Source organism: Mustela nivalis, assembly GCF_964662115.1.
Source record: "Mustela nivalis genome assembly, chromosome: 11".
NCBI lineage: Eukaryota > Metazoa > Chordata > Mammalia > Carnivora > Mustelidae > Mustela > Mustela nivalis.
In genome coordinates, this window is record NC_139030.1 from 103,008,705 (window position 1) to 103,036,133 (window position 27,429).

The following is a 27,429-nucleotide window of genomic DNA, read 5'->3' on the forward strand; positions in this document are numbered from 1 at the left end:
ATTATCTGCTAATGTCTGTTTTAATAAAACAGTGGGAACTAAATGGTTGCTTCTTAATCAAAACCATGATTTCCTAACATAAGCTATGTGATTCTGTTACAAATTGCCACATATAGATCTCCTAGGTCAAAATTTTTTTCTCTTCTCATAGAAATAAATAAACAGTAAAATAATTATATACTCGGAAAGATCAAAGTAAATATGACTAAAACCTGGCAAAAATAAAAGTCTACAGTGGGATTAAAAAAAGGGATCAGATCGCAAATTCTATAGTTAATGCTTAAATAAATATGAGAAAAATGAACAATCAATAATTTGATATCATTAAAAACAGATGTAAAAATGATATACAAATGGAATTGTCTGAATTTGGAAGTAAACATTTTAATGCACATTTTTTGAATTTGTTGTTATTACAGCTAAACTATTTACACTTATTCTTTAAAATGTCCTAAGTTAGTTTGGCTTAGCATGTTAACTTTATTTTCCCCAGTGATCACAGCAGAGTACATTGTGTTTACCTTTTTTCTTTAATTTCAAAGACCATCATGGTTGACACAGACATTTTTGAGTTATCGTTAGTGTTAACTCAGGATGGATGGGGAGAGACCGTTGGCATCCTCTGCTTTTAACATCCAGAACTATGAATTTAACATCCAGAACCAGGAATTTTTGGTGGGTAGATAGGGTAGTAGGTTGGTTTAGACAGTATTTTATATTGCTGTTCATCTCATACTGTAATTGCTTCTTGCCTCGATTTTACCGTGTAAAGCTCATAAGCTCCCAAGTATGAGGAAAAGAAAATCTACATTCTGTGTAAAAGCAGGGGGTAAAAAAGACCAGTATTAACAGTTGTTTAATGTTTAGGAGTTTCAATGGTGGACACAAGGATAATCCACAGGGACCTGGAAACGTTCATGCTGCTACAAAATGATTTTCAAAAATTCTTGGGATTATGTTGAATTTACCCCATCAGTTTTTCTTTCATAAGTTCTGCACACTTTAATGAAACACTTATTTTTTTAACCTCTTTTCTATTAACTATGTAGATATGAAGTTGCCTCATCATTTTTATGAGACTAAGTGGCAATTATATACGAAGTACCATCGGAAATGATACTCTCTGTCAATCTGCTTCTGCAGGGCATCTTCTAAGAATAAAAAAGTGCCTTAACAAAGAAGGACTCATATATTTTAACTGTCTCCTAATTAAAAATTAATAAGTTAAAATAATGTCATATCTAAAGTGTTTTTCATCTGACACCAAAAGCCAAATGAAGTGTCATCTTTAGTCAGGTCAGTCTCAACTATTTCATTGGTCACAAGAATTAAGGGGTCATTGCAAGTTCACACAAATACTTGTGGATATTGTAAAATTATTTGTGTCATAAAATAACACCACTACAATGAACGGACCTAACCAAACCCCCTATTTTGGCCAGAAAGCAAAATTATCCTCATCACTTTTCTTTTCTCAATCATTGCTCAAGAACCCCCTGATTGTTAGTTGTCTTAATTTTATTTATTTGAACTTATTTTGCAAAATATTAAAGAGCTGGAAGACATGAGGATTTGTAAAAACCAGTGTTACTTTTCCAAGCCTGGTTTATTCTAGTAATCAGTATTTTATCTGACCCTGTCTGATCTAGTCTTGCAAGATCAAACGTCCAGGCCAGCAAGCAGACAGTAAACAAAGCCCGTGAAGGGTTTCAGTAAACACAAAGATTAGATGTTGAATGAAAATTAAACTCCTTGAACTAGTCCTCTGTACTAAAGTGGTTAAGTGGGTTGTGATTAAAAGAAATAAGTAATTATGATCATTATAGCTGAAATGATATAATGTTACCACATTTAAAGCACCTCTTGTACCCAAAAATGATTGTGTCATTTACAAAGTGGTGCCTCCGAGTTGAATAGAAGAATCCATGTCCCCTGACCTGGTTCCACGAGGCAGTCCCCGCTTAGCCACGGCGGTATCGGTGGTCACGACAATGTCTTTAATCAACGGCCGGGACTTCTCCCTCTGCTGTTGTTTAGCTCTGATGAGGTAAAAGCAACTTACTTCTGTCTACCTAATTTTTCTGAGTCATGAGAGAGATTTTCTTTCAGCTTTGGATGGAAATAAAGGTGTGCGGCAAGGAACTTGGTCCCTCTGCCTGTACCGTATCTTGCCTGAAGTAAGGCTAACGCCAAGTCCTTGGCTTCTGCAGAAACCCTTGAACTTAGACAAACTTTACACAAATATTTGTGGAAATAGAAACATCACTCCCAGCCGCTTTCCATCTTATTGGAAGAGCCTTGTGCTTTTTTTTACTGTGAGAGTCACTGGTGTTCATTCATCACTCACGTTAGCCTGTTTGGCCCCCCGATTAGAAACACGTTGGTAGTGTCGGGTGTGGAAGAATGGCGTGTGGGGAAATGCCAGGGCCCCGAGCTACGGGCCGGTTCCTTGCTTGGATCTTACGAAGCTCATTCTGGCTGTCCTGACAGCTCCTTCTTTGGCCTGAGCTTTGTTTGTTCATTAATGGGCATAAATGTTAAAATGTGAAGCATTCATTTGTCAACAATATGAATTGTAGGCGAAAAGAAAGGAACTTGCTACCTCCTTATATTTATACTATTTATGATGCCGTTTTGAAAGGACGGAAAGGGGAAAATGATTTTTTTTCCTTACTCCTCTGTCCATCCATTCATCTATCATAGATAATTACTATTTGAAAGAAGTTTAAGACACAGCTCTTGGTTTCAAAAAGCCAGCATCTGTAAAATTAGTCTGAGCATCAACTTTATACACCTGGCAGGATTCTAAGTAGGGAACGTTGCATAGTCCCTCCTTGCGAGATAATTAGTCACAGTTACAGAACTCCTTTTAATTAAATGTTTAGTGAGTGCTTCTACTACAGGCCATTTTCACGGCGAAAAGCAGTGAGAAGCATCCAGAAGCACATAAGATGTGGTTCCAGCCTCTAGTTGGGTCGCTGTCAACCTAGCAGGGGAGGCAGCCCTCCATCTGGCGAATGTAGAGCAGTGGTATAAACTGTGTTATAGTAGCACAGAGAATGGTCCGTAAGTTTTACCTAACAAGTGTTAGGTCGGAGAGGAGGGTAATTTGAAAAGCAGCCCATGAGTTACACCTTAAGGACAGTCGAGTTCTGCCAGGAGAAAAGGAGAAGGAAGAACACTTCAGGCCGTTGCCAAGTTCATCGGTAAAGATGCAGAGGTGCAAAAGAGCATGAATGTCTAGAAAATATCGGTGGTTGTTCACTCTGTCTCGAATGACAGTACCTTTATCGCAGCACTATCCTGTGATGCCCGGGGTGGCTAACATTTTAATCGGTGAAACTGAAAAGCTAGGTGTGGGGTTGATAGCATCAAACGTTGGTAAAGGAGCTGAGATTTTTGGGGGCATCTGGCTGGGGGTAATATTGGTGTTCTAATGATGAAAAAATAAGGTTGGGACCTTACCTTGGGGAACTCTGAAAGTGGTTGAGGTATATTGAGAATCGATGAAAGTTTTTCAGCAAGGGAGTAATACCATGTAAACGTTGATATAAAAAAGAAATTTCTTTCGCAGTCCTCTGTGTGTGTGGGGGGGTGAGTGTGTATGGCAGGGAGGAGGCAGCTGGGAGGGACAGGGCAGTAGGTGCACCTGGGAGGAAGTCGGCAAAATGGAATCTATTGTGGCCATCTGTGGCTTTTGATGGCAGCAGTGAGAAAGAGAAACGGCCAGTGCCAGATGTGTGTGGGAGAGAGAAAAATAAATCAAAGTAGAAGTCAAGGTTTTGAGCTTAAGTGACTCTTCATAGTTTTGACAGAGATAGGACAATATAAATTGATCCATGGCTTATAACTTACTGAGAGTTGGGGAACTAGGTAGAGATATCCACTGGGCCATTCAAGATGTGGAACTAGCTGACCATTGGACAGGACTAGAGAATGAATTTTGGAGTCAGTGATTTTGACATGATAGTTAAAATCCCACCCAAAGAGCATTCGCTAAAAGAAGAAGATGAGCACAGGAGGAGATTGGAAGCTTTGAGAAGAAAAGGGCCATGGGTTACGAAGATATGGTTAGGAAGAAAGTGAGATTTCATGGAGGCCAGGCAAGATGGGTTACTACTGGAGAAATGTTATCAAGGGTGCCAAGAGGAGGAGAAGGGGAACAGGTATTTGGAGGTTCTTAGCTTTGGCAAAAAGGGGACCATGATTACATTGGAGGGAGCTGTTTCTTCATAGTGTGACAACAAAGGGAGCATATATGCAGCTAAGAAGGGAAGGTGGCATGGCAATGAGGAGAGAAGACACTGGCTTAGTCAGGAAAGGATATAAAACAGCTAACTGCAGCATTAGGATTAAGTTTAACACATACTCCCTGCCCTGTCCCCCATATTCAAGAGAGAGACAGTGGAGGCAAAGGCGGAGGCAAAGGCTCGGGAGAGGGAGACAGGTGACAAGCAGGAGCTCACAAACAAGGAAAGATGGGATCTGAGGCACAGAAGATGCTTGGCCTTTAAGGGAAAGAGAAATAGCCACGTTGTCTTTAGAACCTAAAGGAAAGAAGATGGATGAGGAGACAGGTTTTGAAGATGGAGGGAAGGGTAAAGAATGGGGCATCTTACACTTTAGGGGGCTGTTGTGATTATCTGCAGTGAGAGAGAATGGTTGGGATGGGGTTTGGTGAGGAGAATGCCTGAAACAGATTCTGGACCAACCGTATTTGGGTAACAGTGGGAGCATAGGGAACTGAAGGAGGTGACACTGTTAGGGGTTTATGGAGGTTCAGGTCTCTTTAGTTCTTAGCTTTTTCTTACAGTGTGCTTTAGAGTTCTCAGAGTTTCAGATTTCCATTTGTCCTGCCCAGATGAAGAACCTACAGAGTTGTGAAATGAGTTTTTAGGTAGACCAGGAAATGTCCAGCTTGTTAAAAATCTAGTATGATTGTGGTGACATCATCTTATTTTGGGAAAATCAGTGGGTTAGAGTCAGAGAATTCTCTAGCTTTATGATTAATTAAATAAAAATTATTTATTTTTTCTTCGATGATTTACAGTTAAAAGCTGAAAAGCACTTAAATTCACAGGGTGCTCAAAGCTAAGTACAAATGCTATGTAAGAAGCTATAGGATGAACGTGAGAATTGCCTGTGCTCGGCACGGTTGAACTCGTCATTCACCTGACTGGTGATAGGCCTTCATTTCACCTTTTGCAGGAATTTGAGATGATCTGATTTAGGAATCCTGAATTCCTAAGGAAGTAGATGAATCTGGACTCATATAGAATTTAAGTCATGCGATGAGTTCTAACGTCAGGCCTTTCAAGCTGTCACCTTTCTAAGTTCCATGTTCTGTAGTAACCTTGACTCTTTTTTTTTTTAAAGATGTTATTTATTTATTTGACAGAGACAGATCACAAGTAGACAGAGAGGCAGGCAGAGAGACAGAGAGGGAAGTAGGCTCCCTGCAGAGCAGAGAGCCCGATGCGGGACTCGATCCCAGGACCCTGAGATCATGACCTGAGCCGAAGGCAGAGGCTTAATCTGCTGAGCCACCCAGGTGCCCGACTCATTTTTTTTTTTTTTTTAAGATTTATTTATTTGTGAGAGAGAGAGAATTTGTGCATGTAGGGGTGGGGGAGGAAAGGGGAAGAGCTAGAGGGAGAATCTAAACCAGACTTCCCCTGAGTACAGAATCTGACCCTGGGCTCCATCCCACAACCCTGAGCTGAAACCAAGAGCCAGATGTTTAAAGGACTGAGCCACCGTGGCACCCCTTGACTTAGTTTTGAATAATCACACTACTAGACTGCAGGTTTTTTCAAAGAACATCTTAGGGACACATCCATTTTGTGCTCTCCTCAGATTCCTATGAACATAGGACTTTGAACATTGTAAGGACTTATTTTAGTAAATAGTAATCGAATTGAATTGAATATATGAACTTATTTGAACATATGCATTTAAGACAGTTTTATTTGTACACATATGATATTATGACTAATCTTATTTGCTATCCGATGTCTCAGTTGAGAGGAAAAAGACAATCTTTGCCTGTTTAATTCATATTACAAATGTCCTTAGCAAATTAGTAATGGGTTAAAATCATTCTTTTTTTCTATTAGTTATTATTGAGCTAAAGATTTAGCAATAGTCAATTCCACTGAAAAAGACAGTAACACCTTTGTTAAGTAAAAATTAGGGACTATATATGTAGTCTACAAAAAGCATCCGTTTGAGGTTTTTCCAGCTAGTTTATTGAATATTTTCCTTGAAATAATGGCCTGAAATATTTAAGTCCTGTAAAAAGCAAAGAGAAAGGCCAATGGAAAAGAGTGAATTATGGGTTTATTTTTTCTTTGATTAACTTTTCTTTAATTGGTTGAATTAAAGAATTAATACACACAGAATGCCAACTGGCAAAGGTAGAATGCTCCTGAACAATAATATTAAGTTTCTGAAACGCTGTTTTTTTTCTCTTGTGCTGAACTCACCTCTGAAATTCCAGTTACAGATTAAAATAAAGAATAAAAACAAAGATATTGTTAGATGTAATTAGCTTTAACCTATACAGAAAGCTCCAGGAATACTTGAAATGGTCAATGTTATCAAACCAAAAGGGACAGTGGTGTTCAGATGGGGAGGGCTGAGATTATAATAAGGGTGAAAGTGAGTAACACTCACTTTTTCCATGGAACATAATAGGTCCTCTGAGCTTTTTTTGCCAAAGCACAGAGGTGTCCAGCTTCAAGTGCTTTATGGTAGATGTATATGTTTTTGTGGATCTTATATGATGGAAAAAGGAAGTTGATAATAAGGGGAAAATACACCTAAGAAAACCAGTCGTATGGTATTATCACAGGGCTGGCTGGTACACTTTGCTTATGGGGCTGGAAGCATTTTCCTTCCAAGCCTTGTTTTATTAGGAGTTAACAAGTTGGCTCTGAATATCTTGCTCTAGGCAGAGACTTTGCAAGCAAGTTCTCAACCCAGAGACAGATTCTCTTTAACAAATTTAGAGAAAAACAAATCTTTAACTTTTGTAGTCCTAAAAGACTTAGCTTTTTGTTTTTTTCCTTTTGCCCTTCAGCCCTTTCAGACTCCTAATATTTTTCTTTAATTATATTTAGTGAGCTCTTCTGGTTATAGTTTTTTTTTTCTTTTTAATGGTGTGGGATTTATATTTGATATATACGGAATATTAGCTTTAGCTCTCAAATCATGTTAACAGAAAATGGATTTTGTACCTCAGTTTGTACAGATTGACTTTGTACTTCAGTTATCGACCAGGACAGAATAAATCCGAAATCTTTTCAGTGATGGGGCATATTCAGAATTAGCATGTGGGATGCTGTTAGGGTTTGTCAGAGAAGTTAGTGTTATGATACCTTTGAAAAAGAATTTTACTCAGTGAAAGACTTTGGGTGGACACTCTGGTTGTTTAGTGATAGTATGTAACCCGGTTCAGGGAGAAGAGTCAAGGTAAATATCAGGTCGAAGCATATGAAATTGCCATTTTTGTAGCTTAAAATTATGTATTGCCAATTTCATATGGTTCAGTCATACCGGAATTTATGGTTATTACCTTCTTATGTGAGTGTACGTACCACTTTTTATTTCTTATTATTTACATGTTTCAAAGAAACACTTCATATTGACAGTTTATAAAGAGTATCTGCCAGAGCTCTCTGTCGTGTGATTCGTGTCTTTTCATCAGTCAGGTGGGAGTTCGTGCTGATGACACACACTTTGGAACAAAGCTTTTTTGGCTGCAAGAAAAATAAAAGACGGGCACCTGGGGGCTCAGTTGGTGGGTGTCTGCCTTTGGCTCAGGTCATGATCTCGGGGTCCCAGAATCGAGCCCCGCATTAGGCTCCCTGGTCAGCAGGGAGCCTGCTTCTCCCTCTCCCAACTCCCGCCTGTGTTCCCTCTCTCTCTGTGTCTCTCTCTCTGTGTCAAATAAATGAATAAATAAAATTAAAAAAAAAAAAGAAGAATGGGGGAGAATCATGAAAATAAATATAATGAGTGTGAATTTATATTATACATGACTAGAATAAATTGCTAATAATGAACAGAATTGGGGTGCAAGGAACTATGTTTTATCATCAAATAGAAATGCATTTTAAATTATAGGCAGGTGATGAGAGACTATGGATTCTGAAAAACAATCTAAGGGTTTTGAAGGGGTGGGGGGTGGGAGGTTGGAGGAATCAGGTGGTGGGTATTAGGGAGGATATGGATTGCATGGAGCACTGGGTGTGGTACAAAAACAATGAATACTGTTACACTGAAAAGAAATTAAAAATATATATATATATATATAAATAGGCAGGTGTTACAAGCCCATCTATGTGTAGCAAAGAGTTAAAACGTCTGAAGCAAATCAGAGTGGAGTATTTGAAACTAATAGTACCCACTACTGTATCTCTAGGGGCTAGCATCATTTCTGGCACATAATAGTTGATTAATAAATACTTGTTATAGGAATTAAAATAACAAACGGGGATAATCCTGTTTTAGTGATTCGCTAATTCCATCGTTGAGGAATCAGTGATTTAATCTCTTTGTAGAACTGACTAACTTTTTCAATGGGTCACATCAGAAAGGTTTACAAGCATACGGGGAAGGCATCAGGTTGTACCTTCGCTGTTCAGAGAACCCATCCCTCCTCATGTCACCGATGGGCATACATGCCTCCTGGCTGCGTGCACGGGCATCAAATAGAAGGCAGGACTTTTCTGTAGCAAAGGAGATAAGTCCTGACTCAAATCCTAGGATTAATAATAACCACATGCCCCCAGTTGGGCCTTTTCGCATAAGCAGTGGAACAAAAGTTTAAGGTCCTAAAGATGTAGGTTTGAGTATGACTCTTCCTTGAATAGGTATGTGACGTTATTTTTTGTGAGCTTCACGGTCTTCAGGAAAGTGGTCATAATAATATCGCTGTCATACTGTTGTGAGAGTTCAATGACAGTGATTTGTATGGAGTTTAGCTCAGTGCCTCAACTGCTGTACCAACTGTAGGCTTTCATGTTCCTGGAAATGCCAATGTGTTTTAGAAGAGGCATATGAGCAAGACAGTTAGGAGAATTTCTGCACTTAAAATGCACATTTTTCTCTAAAGAAAATTCATTAGGAAGTATTTGTGACATCTGTAGGCTCTGAGAAGTTAACTTTGAGTAACGCAGAGAAAGAGAAGAAAAAACCCGAGTTTTTACTGGTTCTGTGGTTTATCATGGTTATGAGGCCTTGTGCCAGGAGCCCTAATCATTTTGAATATTCCTATTTATCTGCATTTGGACAGCTGTTTGACCTTGAACAAATTATCTGACCTCTCTGGTATTAGATGGGATCGTTGTCTTTAAAGTTGGACTCCCAAGTTTTTGGACCTAAGGGTTGGGGAGCAAGGAATTTGGGGTGGAGGTATGAAGGTCCAAGGCACTGATATACTCAGGAGTATCTTTTGTCTATACTCCAAGGTTTGGGTGTCAATTCGAAATTATCAATTTGATTGGCAACTTTTCTACCAAGAGTGCCAGAGGCAAACCCGTGTCATGCCCTTGTAATATCACTAACAGAGTATGTTTTGAGTTGAAGGAGTCCCAGAGAAATTCTGCATCCTCCTCCCCCTTCCCTTCCCCCGCTTCTATTCTTCTACCCTGGGTTTCCAGGAGATGTTCTAGGGAATACTGGACTGTTATCTTATTAAGGAATCCATTAGCACTCATTAATGCTAATCCACTTACATTTGCATAAGCATCTTAATGGTTTTAGGAAAAATCCATAGGCCAGAAATTCCAGAAATTTCTCAGTGCAAAGCCTTTAACCCAGTTCATTTCTTTCCACCGCTTTCTAAGTATGGACAGACCCCCAGGGTTATTTCACAAAACAACTGTGTTAAGGTTTGCATTAAAACATGAGGTTCATAGTTCTGGAAATTTTATCAGTCTTTTAAGTAGTATTGTTAGATAAACCTGCAGGAGCGATCCTACATCTACAGTGAGTGTCACTACATAATCTACTATTATTCTCGTTGCAATCGGGGAGTTTTGGAAAGAGACATACCTTAGGAAAGTCTTAAATTCTTGCCGAAGAGTCTAGAAGCAGAAGCAGATATTCTGAGAGAGGGAATTGTTTCTGAAAATCCTAGCAGCAGTTACTATTAGGTAAGTCACCTGGAAGGTTGCATTCAAACCAATATACACATAATCCTCCCTGTTTTACAGGTAATTCCCAAATCACCCCGGAAGTTAGAACCCAGGCCCTAAACATCTCTCGTTTGTTCTTTCTGTCCGTCGTATGCCGTCTCACTGTGTGCCCATCAGACACGTCTCCTTTTGCTTTTAAATTCTCAGCAAGTATATTTTGGGACATTTAGTCATTGGACTATATTTTGAGTATTGAAATTTTAGTAGGTTTACTTTACATAGCATCTACAGCAAATAGACATAATAAAAAGAATGAAATCCAACTGAGAAAAGAACTGAACTAAAGAGGAAAAACTATGTTTTTGTTTTTTTTTAAAGTGTGGGACATTTCGATGCCTACTCATTTCCCTGGGAAATAAAAATAAGACATTAAACATTTGCTTTAAAAAAAAAGTAGAATATTTTCCTTCTTTCTTTTGGTTGATGTAAATGTAACATGTATATACTCACAGTGGATTTTATTCCTTAGGGGTTTTTTTTATTTGTTTTGTTTTTATTCACATTAACTTTTGAAGCTTAAAGCAGTATTTGTGTAGCAGTTCTATAAATTTAATTTCAAAAGTTGTGAGATGTATCATTTTATATCCCATATATCCTGCGTCCTGATTTGCAGGTCAGCATATGCACTATTAAGCCTGATCTGGAGAAACTGAATAGCAGTACCTTCCTGTGTATACCGTGAGGTGTGCGATTCTATACTGATAATGAGTCTTTCTAAAGTAGAGGATTTATTTTTAAAAGTGCTGTGATGTACCACGGCATAGTTACTTGAAAAAAAAAAAGACTGCAGTTTCTTAGGTGACCTTTGAGAAACAGCAGACGTTTGTCAGAGTATCTTAATCTGGAAGTTTTGAAATGGGAAGCCTAATCTGTTAATCATAATTATACAGATATTTTCTGAAATTTACAATAGTGCTCTGACAAAGATCTTTCACATAGATACTCATCATCTAAACTTTGGTCATACAATTCTGAGATAATATATATTTTCCCTACGGCAAGACTGAGGGCCGGAGAACCTCCAGCTTGCTCAAGGAAGCCCCACAGCTAATAAGTCGTAGAATGCAGGTTTGGGTACCAGTCAGTGCCTCTTTAGTATAATGTGACCATCAGCAAAAGCTGAGGACTTATCACATATGTTTTTTTTAAAGATTTGATTTATTTATTTGACAGAGAGAGACACAGGGAGAGAGGGAACACAAGCAGGGGGAATAGGAGAGGAAGAAGCAGGCATCCCGCCAAGCAGGGTGCCCGACGCGGGGCTCGATCCGAGGACCCTGGGATCATGACCTGAGCCGAAGGCAGATGCTTAATGACTCAGCCACCCGGGTGCCCCTCTCTCTCTCTCTCTGCCTGCCTCTCCATCTACTTGTGATTTCTCTCTGTCAAATAAATAAATAAAATCTTTAAAAAAAAATGGTTATACATGTATAATGTAGTGAATGTTACGTGAGTTTAGAGAAAAGAACAGACAACAGACTTTGACAGTGAATAAGTAAGTGTCTGATATAGTCTCAAAAGACAGCAGGATGAGGAGCACCTGGGTGGCTCCCTTGGTTAAATGTCTGACTCTTGTTTTGGGCTCAGGTCATGACCTTGAGGTTGTGAGTTCCAGCCCCACATCGGGCTCCACACTCACTCAGCATGGAGGCCGCTTGGTATTCTCTCTTTCCCTCTCCCACAGCTCCTCTCCCTGCGTATCCTCTCTCTCTCTCTCTCAAATAAATAAAATCTTTTTTTTTTTTTTTAAGATTTTATTTATTTATTTGACAGACAGAGATCACAAGTAGGCAGAGAGGCAGGCAGAGCGGGGTGGGGTCGGGGGTGGGGAAGCAGGCTCCCTGCTGAGCAAAGAGCCCGATGCGGGGCTCGATCCCAGGACCCTGGGATCACAACCTGAGCTGAAGGCAGAAGCTTTAACCCACTGAGCCACCCAGATGCCCCTAAAATAAATAAATTCTTAAAAAAAAAAAAGAGAGACAACAATGTAAAGACAAGATAGAAGAGTGATTCACAAACTTTAGTGTACATAAAAATTACCTGGTAGCTATCTGGTAGAATTCCAAAAGCCAATAATACACAGATGACAGAGATGTTGATGCGCAAACTTTAGTGTACATAAGAATCTTTGGAATCTTAGTGTACATAAGAAGTCTAAGATTCTGATTTGGAGCCCATGAATTTGTATTTCTAACAGTCTTCCAGGTGATATGGATTTTGATGGTTCAACGACTGTACTTCTGAATAGTACCTGAAATGTACAATGTACACGAAATATAAGTATACATCAGGGACTTGTGATAATTAAGATAAAAACTTGACTTCCTGGGTATACGGTAAAATTGCTTACATAAAATGAGATTCTTGCACCAAATATCTTTTAATTATAATGCAGATTAGTTCCTGGGGAGGAGTGTGACTTTCTCCTCTATGAACCACCAGCCCTAACCAGCAATGATGCCCACTAAATAGCTAATGGTCATAGTCTGCTTTTGGTTAGAACATCAACTCTGTGAACTTGGGAAGGCTCTAGAAGCTCCTGCAATTCTAATGCAGGGCTACAAAGGGCTCTCCTACTTTGGAGTTAAATAGAATCCCAGAACCACTCAGAGAGCAGTTAGATAATGGTTTCCCATTTCCTGAAGTTTTCACTCATTCCCAGAAAGTTCAGAGGAATCTGTAAGGTATCCTGGAACTCTGAGTTTCTCAGAAACCTGAGCAGACTCCAGATCTGACCTGCTCACCTGCAAGGCCCCTACTCTGAGATCCTTTCCCAGGGGTTAGGAGAGCTACAGAAGGCCTCTCAGCTATGAGGCAGAGAAATGTTTCAGCCCATTTCAGCCCCTCTTGCCTTGACATTTCCTCAAGCCACATCCCGTCTGGGATTCAGACTTGAAGCTGGAGGCATCATTCCTTCCCAGGCACTTCCCAACCCCACAGATCCCCTTCAGGACTTCAGCAACAGTAGAATCAAATTCAGTGTGAATTAAATTGCAGCTCTGATTCAAAGCCCTGGAAGTAGTTGTGTTTTTTATGTCTCTTTAATAAGTAAACGTCTTGGCTTTATTGAGAACAATTTTGGTTGTGATTGTGGACATTGCTTTCATCATCAGAATGGGACTACAGTTTATCCTTCCCTTTTTTTCCAGGATTTCTTTTTCACAGCCAAATATTGCAGAGATAAAATGGACCCTCAGGGCCAAGGTGTTGTCTTTGGACTTGGTTTAGTTTAAGATAGACTTGTTAGGGGCGCCTGGGTGGCTCAGTGGGTTAAGCCGCTGCCTTCGGCTCAGGTCATGATCTCAGGGTCCTGGGATCGAGTCCCGCGTCGGGTTCTCTGCTCAGCAGGGAGCCTGCTTCCTCCTCTCTCTCTCTGCCTGCCTCTCTGCCTACTTGTGATCTCTCTCTGTCAAATACATAAATAAAATCTTAAAAAAAAAAAAAGATAGACTTGTTATGTTTTCCATTAGAGGGACAAAGCAAAGCACAAAATCAGGCACTGCTGTTAGGTCTGCGTTTCAGCTATTGTGATTATTTCAAATACATTTAAAAAGAAAGAAAGAGAGGCAGAGAGGGAAGGAGGAAGGAAAGAAGGAAGGAAGCAGGGAAAAAAGAAAAATAATGAACATACAATCTCAATTTTCCGTTGGAGTCTGGTACACTAGATGAGATGTTCCTCTGACCTTTTCTTAAAGCATTTGTCTTTGACCTGCTGTGACTTTAGAGGCTAAAATAGTGTTCTGATATTTTTTGTGAGAGTGGTAGCAGAAAAAAAAATGAAGATTTTCAAGTTTGGCAAAATCTGTACAAATTGTTACTGAAACCATATACTGTTCTGGTCCGTGGAGGTGGCAGCATGTTGGTCAGCATTTGATTGTTAAGCATTCTTAAAAGTCAACGAGGGACAGTTCTTAAAAGGACAATGAGGGGTGCCTGGGTGGCTCAGTGGTTTAAGCCTCTTCCTTTGGCCCAGGTCATGATCTCAGGGTCCTGGGATCGAGACCCGCATCGGGATCTCTGCTCAGCAGGGAGCCTGCTTCCTCCTCTCTCTCTGCCTGCCTCTCTGCCTACTTGTGATCTCTGTCAAATAAATAAATAAAATCTTAAAAAAAAAAAGTCACGATGATGATTTTTAAAAAAAATCTTTCTTCATTCTTAGGAAGTAAAAAAACTTGGCTTTTAGGTAGAGAGACACTGAAAAATAGTGACAAAGTTTCTTCATTTGACCAAATTTTTTAATCAGTCTTCTAAATTTTCTCCATGGCCCATCTGTGCACTTCCTTGTAAAGAACCCTGCTAGGTCAGTTTAACCTGAACCCCCCATATCTGATCACCCCTCAATATCTGGTCGGGTTCCCCCATCTTCCACCCCCCCCCCCAGGTGATGTCTGATCGCTCTGGCCTGTCTTCATAAAGAACCCTGTTAGGTCAGTTTAGCCAGAACCACCCTTATTCCTGATGTTTCCTCTTAGTGATTTTCTGTCTACTGACCCCCACCCTGCTCGTTGGCAGGGTGTTCCCATGTGTTGATTTGGTATTTGGGGTGGAGTCCGGTCTCTCTCCCCTGCCATAAAATCCCATTTGGGGGGTCCCTATGCTTATTGCGATGGTCCTGGATAAGGTCTAAGGTCTGTCTTACCGTCTTCAAAGAGTGTTGTTGAGTATCTTTTTCTTTAACAACTTCAGGGGTGTCTTTAGTCCTAGAGGTAGCCTACAGACTGTATCTGGTTTTCAGATAGGCTTTGTTTGGCAATTGTTGTGCTTTGCAAATGGAATTAATTGCCAGTCCTTCAAAAATAGGCACTATCATGTAGTAATCCAGATTTTCCATTTTTTTGAGAAAACATCTGAAGAAATGACAATATGAGAAAGACAAAAACTGGACAAGGCGAGGTAGCGGCCACTTCCTTTAGACTGGCAGGATTTCTCTCACTCCCCTGTATCTCTGCGGTTGGCTTCTCTGCCTTTTGTTCTCTACCTGGAGGTGTAGGCAGTTGCCTTTGCAATCGCTTCATTATGGTTATGGTTTTCTAAGGAATTGGTACTTCATGGTGTCACTGCATGTCCTTAAGGAAACTTCCACAGTCCCTGTTTTTAAATATATCACTTTATAAGGATCTGAGAATGCATATGAAAAAGGACATACTATGTACAATCTTAAAGGAAGATGAAGTGACATTATGCTGATTCTTACTGCACCAACTCATGTAGTTTTTTGGAGCTCTGACAACGCTTAATTGTGTGCATAATTATGACTGGATCTGTGCATAGTTTTCTTATTAATGATGTGATGTAGATCTATTTCTTTTTTATATTTTTTAAAGAATTTTATTTGGGGGCACCTGGGTGGCTGAGTCAGTTAAACGCTTGCCTTTGGCTCAGGTCATGATCCCAGGGTCCTGGGATGGAGCCCCACGTTTGGGTTCCTGCTCAGCAGGGAGCCTGCTTCTCCCTCTCCCTCTGCCTCTCCCCATGCTGTGTTCTCTCTCTCCTCCTCTCTCTTTCTCTGTCAAATAAATAAATAAAATCTAAAGATTTTATTTATTTATTAGATGGAGAGAGGCATAAGCATCTGGGAGGGGCAGAGGGACAAGCAGACCCCCCGCTGAGCAGGGAGACTGACGGGGTATAGGGGGCAGGGGTGGTTGATCCCAGGACCCTGATCATGACCTGAACCAAAGTCAGATGTTTAACTGACAGAGCCCCCCAGGTACCCATATTTAGATATATTTCAAGAAAGTGTAATTAAACCACCAAAGAATGTAAATACCGAAATTTTGGGAAGTTAGCTTTCGATCAAAGTGTGCATGCTGTAAATGTATGGTTCTATTTTTTTTTTTTTTAAGTAGAAAAAGAAAGGGATAAACTTTTACTTCTTAAGTACTTGAAAACATAATTTAATATTTGAATTTGCCTTTATTTTGGCTGATTTAAAAAGGAATTAAGCAAAAGTGAACCAAGTGTCTAGTAGATACCAAGTACTTCTGTCTATAAAGTACAACTTTACTCCAGACACAGTGCGTGGCTCCTCTCCTTCTTTCGTAAGGGAATTATAGTAGTGAATCCTGTCGTATGGAAACTGTGTTACATCACCTTTTGAAGCCTCTCAACCATTTGCTTGGTTTAGTTTTAAGATTGTATACCTTAAAGTTTAATTAATACAATGACTGAGAAATGTTTGCATTTAGAGGATAAGATTAAAATGATTTGTTCTCCTTGAACCTTGTGGAAGAAAGGTGAATACTACTAAACAAATTACATTGAAGGGATTAAATTAGAAATTGAGCCTTTAAACAAGTCTAAGATAAACTTTACTTATTTGGGGGTTCATAGGAAAGTTAATCATTCATTTTGGTTTTTTTTTTTAAGCAAAGTAGGAATAAATATCGTGTATGTCTGAATCTAAGGTGATCCCAAGACACTAACACTTATTTTCCCAGTCAGAAGTTTTAAATATGTAAAACCCAAAAACATTTGGATAAAATGATCAGATATTTACCAACATTTTAATTAACAATTAATTGATGTCTACATATGTATTTTAAAATCATATAGTACATAAAATATTAATTAGAAATACTATTTTTTTCTGCTTTTAAAGTTCATTGACTGATTTTATTCAAATTCTTCACTGGTGTCTGTCATTACAAAACCCCATGTTTTGAGTCATTTACCCAGTTTTCTAGGACACACCATTTCTTCTCAAGTTGTTTTTGAGACTTTGAACTTTTGATACAAATATGATTCTGCCATTGTAAACATTATGCCAAGCTACGGGATCATTTGCACAATAGTGGGACAGCTATTCGTAAAATTTATACTATATAGGTGACTACTTTTGATCTCTTGTTCTTTAATCTTAATAGGCTTTTACATGATTATATCCAGCATTTGCAATTGTAAGAAATAATTACTAAATCTGTTTGAAATTTTTGCTCAAAAGAGCAGATTTTGTTGGGGCACCTGGGTGGTTCAGTTGGTTATGGGTCAGATTCTTGATTTCAGCTTGGGTCATGATCTCAGGGTCATGAGACGGAGCCCAGGGTCCGGCATCAGGCTCTGTGCTCAGCTCAGTCTGCTTAAGAATCTTTTCCTTCTCCCTCTGCCGCTCCCCACTCCCACTTTTTCTCTCTCTCTCTCAAATAAATAAATGTTTTTAAAAATACCAGAGTTTGGCGGGTACCTGGGTGGCTCAGTGGGTTAAGCTGCTGCCTTCAGCTCAGGTCATGATCTCAGGGTCGTGAGATCGAGTCCTGCATTGGGCTCTCTGCTCAGCAGGGAGCCTGCTTCCCTCTCTCTCTCTCTCTCTCTCTGCCTGCCTCTCTGCCTACTTGTGATCTCTGTCTGTCAAATAAATAAATAGAATCTTAAAAAACAAAATACCAGAGTTTGTTAAATTTCATCTGTAAGGGTTTAAAACTAGTAATGATGGTTATTTCAGCCTAGTACATTTTCTTCAAGCCAACCTTTGTTTTACATAATAATGTGATACTGAGATTTAGATAAAAATATGATTATGAGGGGCACCTGAGTGGCTCAGTCAGTTAAGCATCTGCCTTCGGCTTGGGTCCTGATCCCAGGGTCCTGGGATCGAGCCCCGCATCAGCTCCATGCTTGGCAGGGAGTCAGCTTCTCCCTCTGCCCCTCGCTGGCAGCAAGCTGCGCATGCTTGTTCTCTCTCTCTGAAATTTATAAACAAAATCTTAAAAGAGAATGAAATTTGACTGTGAGGTGATTTGCTTTTCTCTGGGAAATATTCTTGGAAGTGGAAAAAAATGTGCCTCATTTTTGAACGTATAAGGTACTCACTTTCTTTTTCTTCTGCTTTTCCAGGTTATTCCTTAAATCTTTACTAGTAAAGTACAATAAAATGTAATAAGGAAGATATCCTGGGGGAGGGGAGGGGGAGATCTTACTTAATGGAAAGTCAAGGCAATGTTATTAATATGATGAGATTTTTTTTCTTATCCTAGTGCATATCACTATTATTAACATACCTATTTCTTAAAGAACTGTTCCTATAACAAAGATAACAAGTGAGTAGATAAAAGGATATACTCCACGGTACACATTTTCTATGAATGTTCCCATAGTTGTGTAATACTTACTATGTGAGATTTTATTAGGAGGTGGCAGTTAATTTGGCAGGAGATGTTGTCCTTGTCATTTCCTGATAACCATGAACTACACCATTAACCACAAACTGCAGAAGATGAGAACAGCTGGTGTTTTTATAACAGAGGGTGATGAGGGAGATGAGAGAGCTTGGGAATATGAGAGGATTAGAATTTATCATGCTTAATGGTTTCTGTCTTGGTTATTCAATATAATGCCTACTTTTAAGAATTTAAGAAAAATGAAGTAAATATTATTATTTTCATATCACCTATGAAAAAATCTAGTACTGACACATTTTGCAGGGAGGGATAACTCACTTTTACTCTGGGGCTTCCAGCTTTGCATGAAAAAAGCTTACGTCATTAATATACCAAATATAGGATAATTCAGTACTATGTATAGTAGCAATAAATTGGTATAGTACCAATGAAAATAATGATGAATTATCATTTTTATCTCTTAACAGTTGAAAGAGTGGAACGAGAAAACCTTTCAGACTATTGTGTTCTGGGCCAGCGTCCAATGCATTTACCAAATATGAACCAGCTGGCATCCTTGGGGAAAACCAACGAACAGTCTCCTCATAGCCAAATCCACCACAGTACTCCAATCCGAAACCAAGTGCCCGCATTACAGCCCATCATGAGCCCTGGTCTTCTTTCTCCCCAGCTCAGTCCACAACTTGTTAGGCAACAAATAGCCATGGCCCATCTGATAAACCAACAGATTGCTGTTAGCCGGCTCCTGGCTCACCAGCATCCTCAAGCCATCAACCAGCAGTTCCTGAACCATCCGCCCATTCCCAGAGCAGTTAAGCCAGAGCCAACCAACTCTTCTGTAGAAGTGTCTCCAGATATCTACCAGCAAGTCAGAGATGAGCTGAAGAGGGCAAGTGTGTCCCAAGCTGTCTTTGCAAGAGTGGCATTCAACCGCACACAGGTATGATTAGCTTTGAACTTGGTAATTGGTGGTTTAAGAGTAATACTAAGGACAGAATTGTGACATCTTTTTTATCCCTTTCAAAAAAGTGTTTATGGATCTCAGAGCACTCAGGATTAACTAATCATCCTTAGTTTGGGAAATACTATCATCATTGATCCATATATGACCATAATTAACTAATTTCAGTAGGGTAATGAACATCTGTGAACCTGTCGCCCAACTCAGGACCCAGTGTTACCCGTGACTTGGGCCTATGTGCTTCTCTCTTCCTTTATCTTCTCCATTGTCTTTTCCCCAGGTGCAACCCCCATCTTGAATTTTGTGGTTATCATTCACTTGTGTTTTAAAAACTAGCTCTAAAACTATTTATGCATATGCAATCTATTATTTGCCTCATTTTTTAACTTCATAAAAAGAGTATCATTAATGTCATAATTTCTGTAATTAAAAAAAACTTTCAGAATATATAAGTTAAAGTTAAGATATTGATAAAATGGTAATAGATAGTTTACTCATATTTTTTGATGTTTTGGGAGTATTACATGTTAATGTAATACTAAAGGATAAAAAAAAAGATGAGCAGTTTATTTATGTATATCTTGTTTTATTGAGCCCCTTATCTCAGAGTTTCTGATTCCATAGTCCGGGGTAGTACCTGGAAACGTGCATTTGTATCCAAGTCCCAGATGATTCTGATACAACTGGCCTGGGAGTCATACTTTGAAAACCACTAATTTAGTCCTTATATGAATAACAAAAAAATTAAAATGCTAATCTCAAGGAGCTAATGACCTAGTAATTTTAAAAAAATGTATTTGGATAACGAAAGTAAAATGAGAAGTAATGTGAATAGTGTAGGAGAAGAACTGTGGTTGTAGTGGGTTATAGCTCCATGAGGAACTGGGGGCAGGGAATCCTCACAGGAGGATGAATATAGTGCTTTCAAGAGGACAGTAGGTTGAAGTTTGTCACCCTCCTAATTGCAAGGCAAGAAGCTAAGCTTTATGCAGATGTAGAGATGAAAAAGAGTGTGGGCCAACACATTTGTAAACACCTGACTTCAGTATTAAGTTGCTGGAAAGTTGGACCTTGAAGGATAAATGGAATTTAACAGGAAAAGATGGAAAAGAAGGGTATTTTAGGCTAAAGGAATTAATGAGAAAAGTGCCAAGTCAGGCACGTTTGGGAATAGTTGGTAGTCGATAGCAAAGTCAGATAATAAAACTTAAAAGGTGGAAACAGATCAAAAAATGTCTTAGGGCCATGCTAGGAACTTTGAACTTTAATAGGGCACTGGAAACCACTGGAGGTCTTATGTAGGAATATGCTGTGATCCAGTAATCAGAATCGGATCTCATGATAGCAAGAGGGTAGCAATACCCTTTAGAAAGCGGCCCTGTGTCCAGATGAAATGTGTAGAAGTTTGGAACAAGGCTGGTGGTGGTAAAAATAGAGTATAGAGTCAGGAAGCACTGTGCAAATAAAGTTGACAGAAAGTATAGCCACCATAATGCCAAGGTTTGACCCTCGTGACGGAGAATAAATCATAATTACTTCAAGTATCGAGAACATTGAAAGAGATGGTTGGAATAAGTTTTGAGTGATTATTGTGGATTAGGCTGTTTTAACCCCGAAGTGCTGGCCGATTTCTTAAATGAAGGGATGCAGAAGTCATTGAAAGTTTGGTGCTAAAAAGAGTTTTCAGGGCTGGAGAAAGAGATTAGAAATTTATTGACAGAGCCTGAGATTTAGAGAGTTGGGAAAGGGAGGAGAAAAAACCATCACTACTCCTCTGCCCTGGAAAAGAGACAGAAGAAATGCTGGTAAAGGTGGGAGCAGGTGTGGACGGAAGGTTAAGGAGGTAGTAGTGAGAGCACAGAGAACATGAGCAGAGTTTCCGGGAGACTTGTCCATGTGTGCAAGACTAAGACATCTGGGAGCAAGAAGCTTGAACCCTGCCATGAAACTTGCCGATTGGTTGGGAGAGATCTTTGGCAAACTGAGAGTATAATTTCATTAGAGTGGAGAAGGCAGGAGCCAGAACTTAGGAGTTAAGGAGTGACTAACCGTTGACGATACAGAAGCAAGGGCTGCAAAATTACTCTTTCCAGGAGCTGGCATTGAAAAGGAGGCCAGAAGTGTGTTGACAGTTTGAATGTGATGGGGCTTCAGTCCGAGATCGAAGGAATTACCCAGTAGTTTGGGGACTCGGCTTAAGTTAACAGGCATGAACTAGTGATGGAACCAAGCACTGTGGTTTGGTAAGAGACTCCAGGAATGTCGGAACCAGGGGACGGGAGAAGGGAAGAAGCACAGTGGGGCTGTGTGAGGTTTGGTGCTGACAGATTAGGTATGGCAGGAGACCAAGAGGGGGAAATCTCTTGCTCCCTTGACTCTTAGCTAATTTATACATTCTATTATTGACAGACTTAGTTGACATCTTTAAAAAAAACGCGTTTGGAGGTTCACAGAGGTCTGCACATGTTCCAGATAGCACCCTGTGACTTCTTTGTTTGACCGAAAGCACTCAAGCAGCATTTGTGCGCGTCTGCAGTTATCTGAACTCGTGTTATGAAAATCTCCGGTTGTTTTGAACAAGTCTGTTGCATGTTATTGCTAAATACAAAGTGGAAGGGTGCATCTTTTAGTCTTTATTTTGCATTGTGTGTGTGTGTGTGTGTGTGTGCTTCCATCTATCATTCATGTGCATGAATGGGCATTTCATAGCCAGCCAACATTTTATTGCCTGGTTATATATGCAGTTCCTTTGGCTAAGGATAAAACTGAAAGCATGGTTGGATTTTAGAATCAAATACAGTATACATTTTATCCACATAGCACGAAGCCTCAGAGAGGACTCACAGAGAGACTAGATAGAAGACAGACCATGCTGGTGTGGGGGCCTGCTCTGCCAAGGCCCTCGGATCTTGGAGGTCTGTCTTGTCCTGCACAGTCCTTTTTGTCTATTTTTATGGATTAATGATTTTTCTTTGGCAGTGCCATCGTTCAAGTGCCAAGTTATAAAAGGTCTAATTGAAGCATGGAACACATTTTATTATTTCCCTCCTGCCATTAAATTTGTAAGATGGCTACACCCAGAAAGGAACATTCACTTTCAATCAACATGAGTTTGAGTTCATGGGCCAGCCTTGAGGATATCAAATGGAAACTGCATAGGAATGTATGAGTATTTCCTTTTAAAATTCTGCTTTTAATTTGGGAAAGCTTTTCATCCCTCTGGGATCATAACCTGTTGTGTATAAAGCCCAACCTAATCAAGGTAGATGGTATTGACAGAATGACATAGTTTGAACTTAAGCTGGAGGTCAGCAGGCTGATTGTTTTTGCTGCATATACTGTAGTCACTAACATCAAGGTTGGACAGCTGGGTTTCACCAGAAGAATCATTAAATGGAAAATATGGTGTATTATGCTCCATGAAACCAGCCATGGATTTTCCAAAAGTTAGGCTTTTTTGAGTGGAATCAGACATTGATGGGTGATATAATGATATGCTAGCTATAATAAACACAAATTAACTTCATTGATAGAACATAAATGAACAGTTAATCTTTGGATAGAAAAGAATTTCAACATTTTTTTTCCCTCAAAGCAAACAGGATTAGAACCTCTTCTTTTAGATGGATACCCAAGGATCTGTCTTATATTTAGTTGCTTTACTGATAGGTCATATATCTTTAGTCCACTGAATATTTTCTTTTTTTTTTTTTTAAGATTTTATTTATTTATTTGAGACAGAGAGAGAGAGCGTATGAATAGATGCATGAGCAGGAGGGGAGGGGCAGAGGCAGAGGCAGAAGCAGACTCCCCTCTGAATGGGAAACCTTGATTCTAGGACCTTGAGATCATGACCTGAGCTGAAGGCAGATGCTTAACCAACGAAGTCCCCAGGGCTCCCCCACTGAATATTTTCTAATAGTTTATGATCTCTATTACTCATTTATTACCAAATTCAAGAAGAAGCAACTCTATTTGCCACCCTATAGTTCACATTCCTTGTTTTGTGCTTAATGATTGGACTAGTAATAACCAGTAATTAGACAGAGAGGGAAAGTGTTCTGTGTATAGAAAAAAATCACATGTATAACATTCATAAATGAAGCTAAAGCTAAAAAAAATAGACATCAGGACACTGGGGTGTCTCAGTCGTTAAGCATCTGCCTTTGGCTTTAGGTTATGATCGCAGGGCCCTGGGATGGAGCCCCGCGTCGGGCTCCCCGCTCTGCGGCAAGCCTGCTTCTCCTCCTTCTCCCACTCCCCCTGCTTGTGTTCCCTCTTTCACTGTGTCTCTCTCTGTCAAATAAAATAATAAAATCTTAAACAAATAAAAAATAAAGCATCGGCCTAGTTTGTCATGTTTGAAACTTCCCGATGAAGAGCTCAAATTCATCATAAACAGCATTTGAAAATGCCACTTTTCCAAAGAGAAACTATTAATGACTGTTTCTATCCGATCCTTTGCCCCTGTGAGTATATCATCTGGTGATAGAAAATAGCACAACTAAGGGAATAGCGCTATATTTCCAAGAGCTTGCTTTAATACATTTTTATGTTAATCAGTGTGTCCTGAGATCCTGCGGCACTAGGATAGCACGTCTTCAGCTTGGGCTCGAGATGAGGGAGTTCTAGATGCAGGGTATAGCAGAGCTTCATTGACTGTGCCGACCAGATGCTAGAAGCCTGTTCTTGTCATGAGGACCGTACGTAAAATATATTCTGAGCACCATCCCTTTCTTCTTTATTAGACTTTTGGAGGAAGAGGTTAACCCCACTTTTTGGGTCTCTGAGGATTTTATGACAAATGAGACATAAGATGTGTTCTGACCTGGTCATTTCAGGCAGTCCTGTGGTCTATTTCTAAGCGTTTCTGTTACGTGTGGTCACAGAGTGAGGTGGTGTGGTCTTTACACCTGAGGAGGCTGAGGCAGATGACATGCCTGCTCTCTTTTTGGCTTTCTAATTCCTACCTTCTGTCCCCGTTCTTTTACTCCTGGAAGCTAGCAACTGCTACTCAGCTTTTCATTCAAAGGACTTTCCTCAGGCTACTGGATTTTGCTTTCCTCACACTGGCAGACAGCTGGAAATACTTACCCAGTGTCTGACAGGTGCAGGAGGATGAACGTCCAGCTCCCCTGCCTGGGGACAGGCAGCAGTAGGGACAGCCCGGAAGCGTGGCTTCTCTTCCAGAGCTGTCTGTCTGCGAGAGGCTGAGGCGGGGACTGCCTGGTCTTCCTCCTTCCCTGCCCCTCCCATGCCCTCATCCGTTTCCCTCCGAAACACTTCCTTAATAAATCCCTTGCACAGGAATCTCCCTCAGGATGTGCTTCTTATCCCAGATCGTGGATCAGGCCACTGCGAGTCTAAATCGGCTTTGGGGCCTATCGTGGGGTAGTAGGTTGAATGAAACTGACCTTCAATATTATGCCTCCTACCTTCCAAGTCTAAAGTCAGACGGCACTGTGGGAACAGGATAGACGTTTTACTGGCCTACTTTCTCTTGAAAATATTGTCACTATTCTTATTTTAAACATAATTCAGTGGACTGATACTGATATTGTCTAGATTTACTTACAGATAGTGAATGTGAGGCAGAAAAAAAGAAAGAGAAAAAGAGGGAATGAGCCTGAAACAGACACTGGATTTGAAGCCCTGTGAGGTCTTCCAAACTTAAACTAAAACTACCCTTCCTGAGTCTGAGTCTGAATTACGTGATGCATGTGAGTTTCTGAGTAGCTTTGCTCCCTTGCCCTTCCTGTCTCCAGTGCTCTGTCAGTGATGCAGATGGTGTTTGTAGCACTAATAATTTCTAGAAATAATAGGACCCGTGCTCTATCTAGTTTCTTTTTTCTTTTTCCCTTTCTTCTCTTTCTCCCTCCCTCTCTCCTTCCTTCCTTTTTTTTTTTTTAAGATTTTTACCTTCCTTTCTTTTGTGATTCATTTTCTCTTGCTTATTTCCTTAATTTATTTAGAGTTGGCCTACTCTCACTTACTAGGCTTATGGACATTAAATAAGTTGCTTGCCTATTCACTGTGTTTCCATTTGTGCTTTTTGACAGTTTGATTATGAATCCTAACTTTGAATGTTGTTTTGCCCTGTGGCATTTTGTGGACTTAAAAAAAAAAAAAATCAGAGGCTTGTGACACTATGAAAAGGTTTATGACCGTATTTTAAAAGACTTACTATTAGCAAGGAATGGTTGTGGGATGCCCACTGACCTATAACAAGGATGGTTTCATAAAATATGTACACTGACTCTTCCTTAATAGATTAACTATTCTCTAATTTATTTAAAAATCCAATGACCTACATATTCACATGCTCAGAAATCCCCCATTTACTAACATAGTTTCTCCTCCGAGACCTTCCATCTGAGTAAATCTGTTAAATGAAGTAGAGGAAGCTTTGATCCAAACGAGGCTAAATCCATTGGAACGGATGCCCTGCCCCACGTGAATGGGAGCATTAGAATGTCAGAAAAGGGAAATTGGGTGTGACACGTCCCATCTCTGTGTTACTATCCCCTTTCCTTGACAGTAGAGGTCAGGAAATCCCCTTACACACGGAATCAGCAGTAAGAACGTTCTACAGTTTGAAAATCAGACTTTTGCCACATTCATTATTCATAGCGTAGAGTTATTTTTCTTTTTCCTCTGGCAGATTACATCATAACTCAGAAAGTTCAGGTCCATTTTCTGTTTCAGGTAGTTCTCCTAAGCCAATTCTTAGAAACATAGTTTCAGCAGAAGCACAGATGTGTTTCACACAATGTGCTATTCTGTAACTGTAGGCCCCTAATTTGGTATCTTGCTCCTTCTTCAGTTTGATGCAAAAGTCACCAAGTTACACAGTTTGCAAGCTTTTGTCAGACACCTTGCTTGAGATAATTCCTTATCGTGGTCTTATCTCATAGAGAAAAGGATTTTAAAAATCCTTTGGGAAATCATTTGGTTGACCTGTCCTTATGGGACTATTTTTTATTTTTTATGAGACTTTGTAAAGAATCTGCTGTTTACTCATCAAAGCCACATCATCTGAAGAAGCTTTAAGGCCAGGGTCATAAATACAATTTTATGAAGTGACTCAGCAACTGGAGAATATTTTGAACAGATTGGAAAATTAGATTGAATATTGTATCAGGAAAGTTGGCAGTGAGGTCAATGGCTAGAAATGTACATGTCTGTGTGAAATGACATGGATTTTGCTTTTAGGCTTTATTGGCACCATGTTTATAATATATGCATGCCTATATTATTTAAGGTCAAAAGTGTCTAAGGACTTGCTAAGCACTATATTTTGAAGTGGCACAGTTAGGAAGAGATATGTAGCAACAGTGTGAACATTTTAGCAACCAAAATATTTGGAAATCTAAACTTAAGTGCATTACCAGTCAATTTGGGGGAGAAGAAAGTCTTGTGTTTGATTTATACATATTGTTGGCCAAAGATAGGCTTGATTTAATTACACGTACAGTTTATGTTTGTAGAAAACTTGACCTTCAAGATATTCAGAATTATTTCTCGGCCAACCTCTCGTCCCAGCTATCATTATTTCTTACTATGCAGTAGAGATACGGGCGCTGAGCCAGTCATCCAGGAATAGAACACAATGTAAACCCAGGGGTCTTGACTCCATGGTCCAGTGAGCTGGTTATAAAATGACAAGGAAACCTGTGAGAAAAAGGAAGTCCATCCACTGAAAGATGGCCTTTAAATATGAAATGCCGCAGATCAGGCATGAACATGTTATTGGGTTTTGAAGCAAATAATACAACCTCTTTTGATTTCAACATTGAATTAATAAAGTAGGAAACGGCGGCCCGCTTGCTTCATCAAACAGGCGCTCTTTCATTTCAGAGCCACCGGCGGGAATTCGAAGATTTAAAGATCGGAATAATATTAATATCTCTCAGGATAGCAGTGTCTCAGAGTTCTTAGATGGCTTAAGGATGGCCCCTAGCTAGTGGTCTCACAGTAGTTCCTGTTGTACATATAAGAGCTATCATTAATTAGCACCTTTTGGACAATTCCAATGGAGAAGGATGGAGGAGATACTGGCTTCGTGTTCTGGGTAGAGAGAAGGTTGACTCAGTAACTGTCGAACATCTGTAACCCTCTCCTTGTTCCTAAATCTACTTGGAAGGAGAGT

The 27,429-nt window shown here is 39.8% G+C and overlaps 1 protein-coding gene across 4 annotated transcripts in view; it reads left to right on the top strand.

Annotated features, from left to right (window-relative positions):
- The window catches only part of SATB2 (SATB homeobox 2), a 466,941-nt gene that overhangs the window by 373,998 nt on the left and 65,514 nt on the right, over positions 1–27,429 (top strand). For all 4 annotated transcript variants that reach the window (XM_082688948.1, XM_082688949.1, XM_082688947.1 and 1 more), the window contains one exon: positions 18,787–19,259. In XM_082688948.1, coding sequence (XP_082545074.1) covers positions 18,787–19,259 — 473 coding nt within the window. The remainder of the gene's footprint in view (positions 1–18,786; positions 19,260–27,429) is intronic.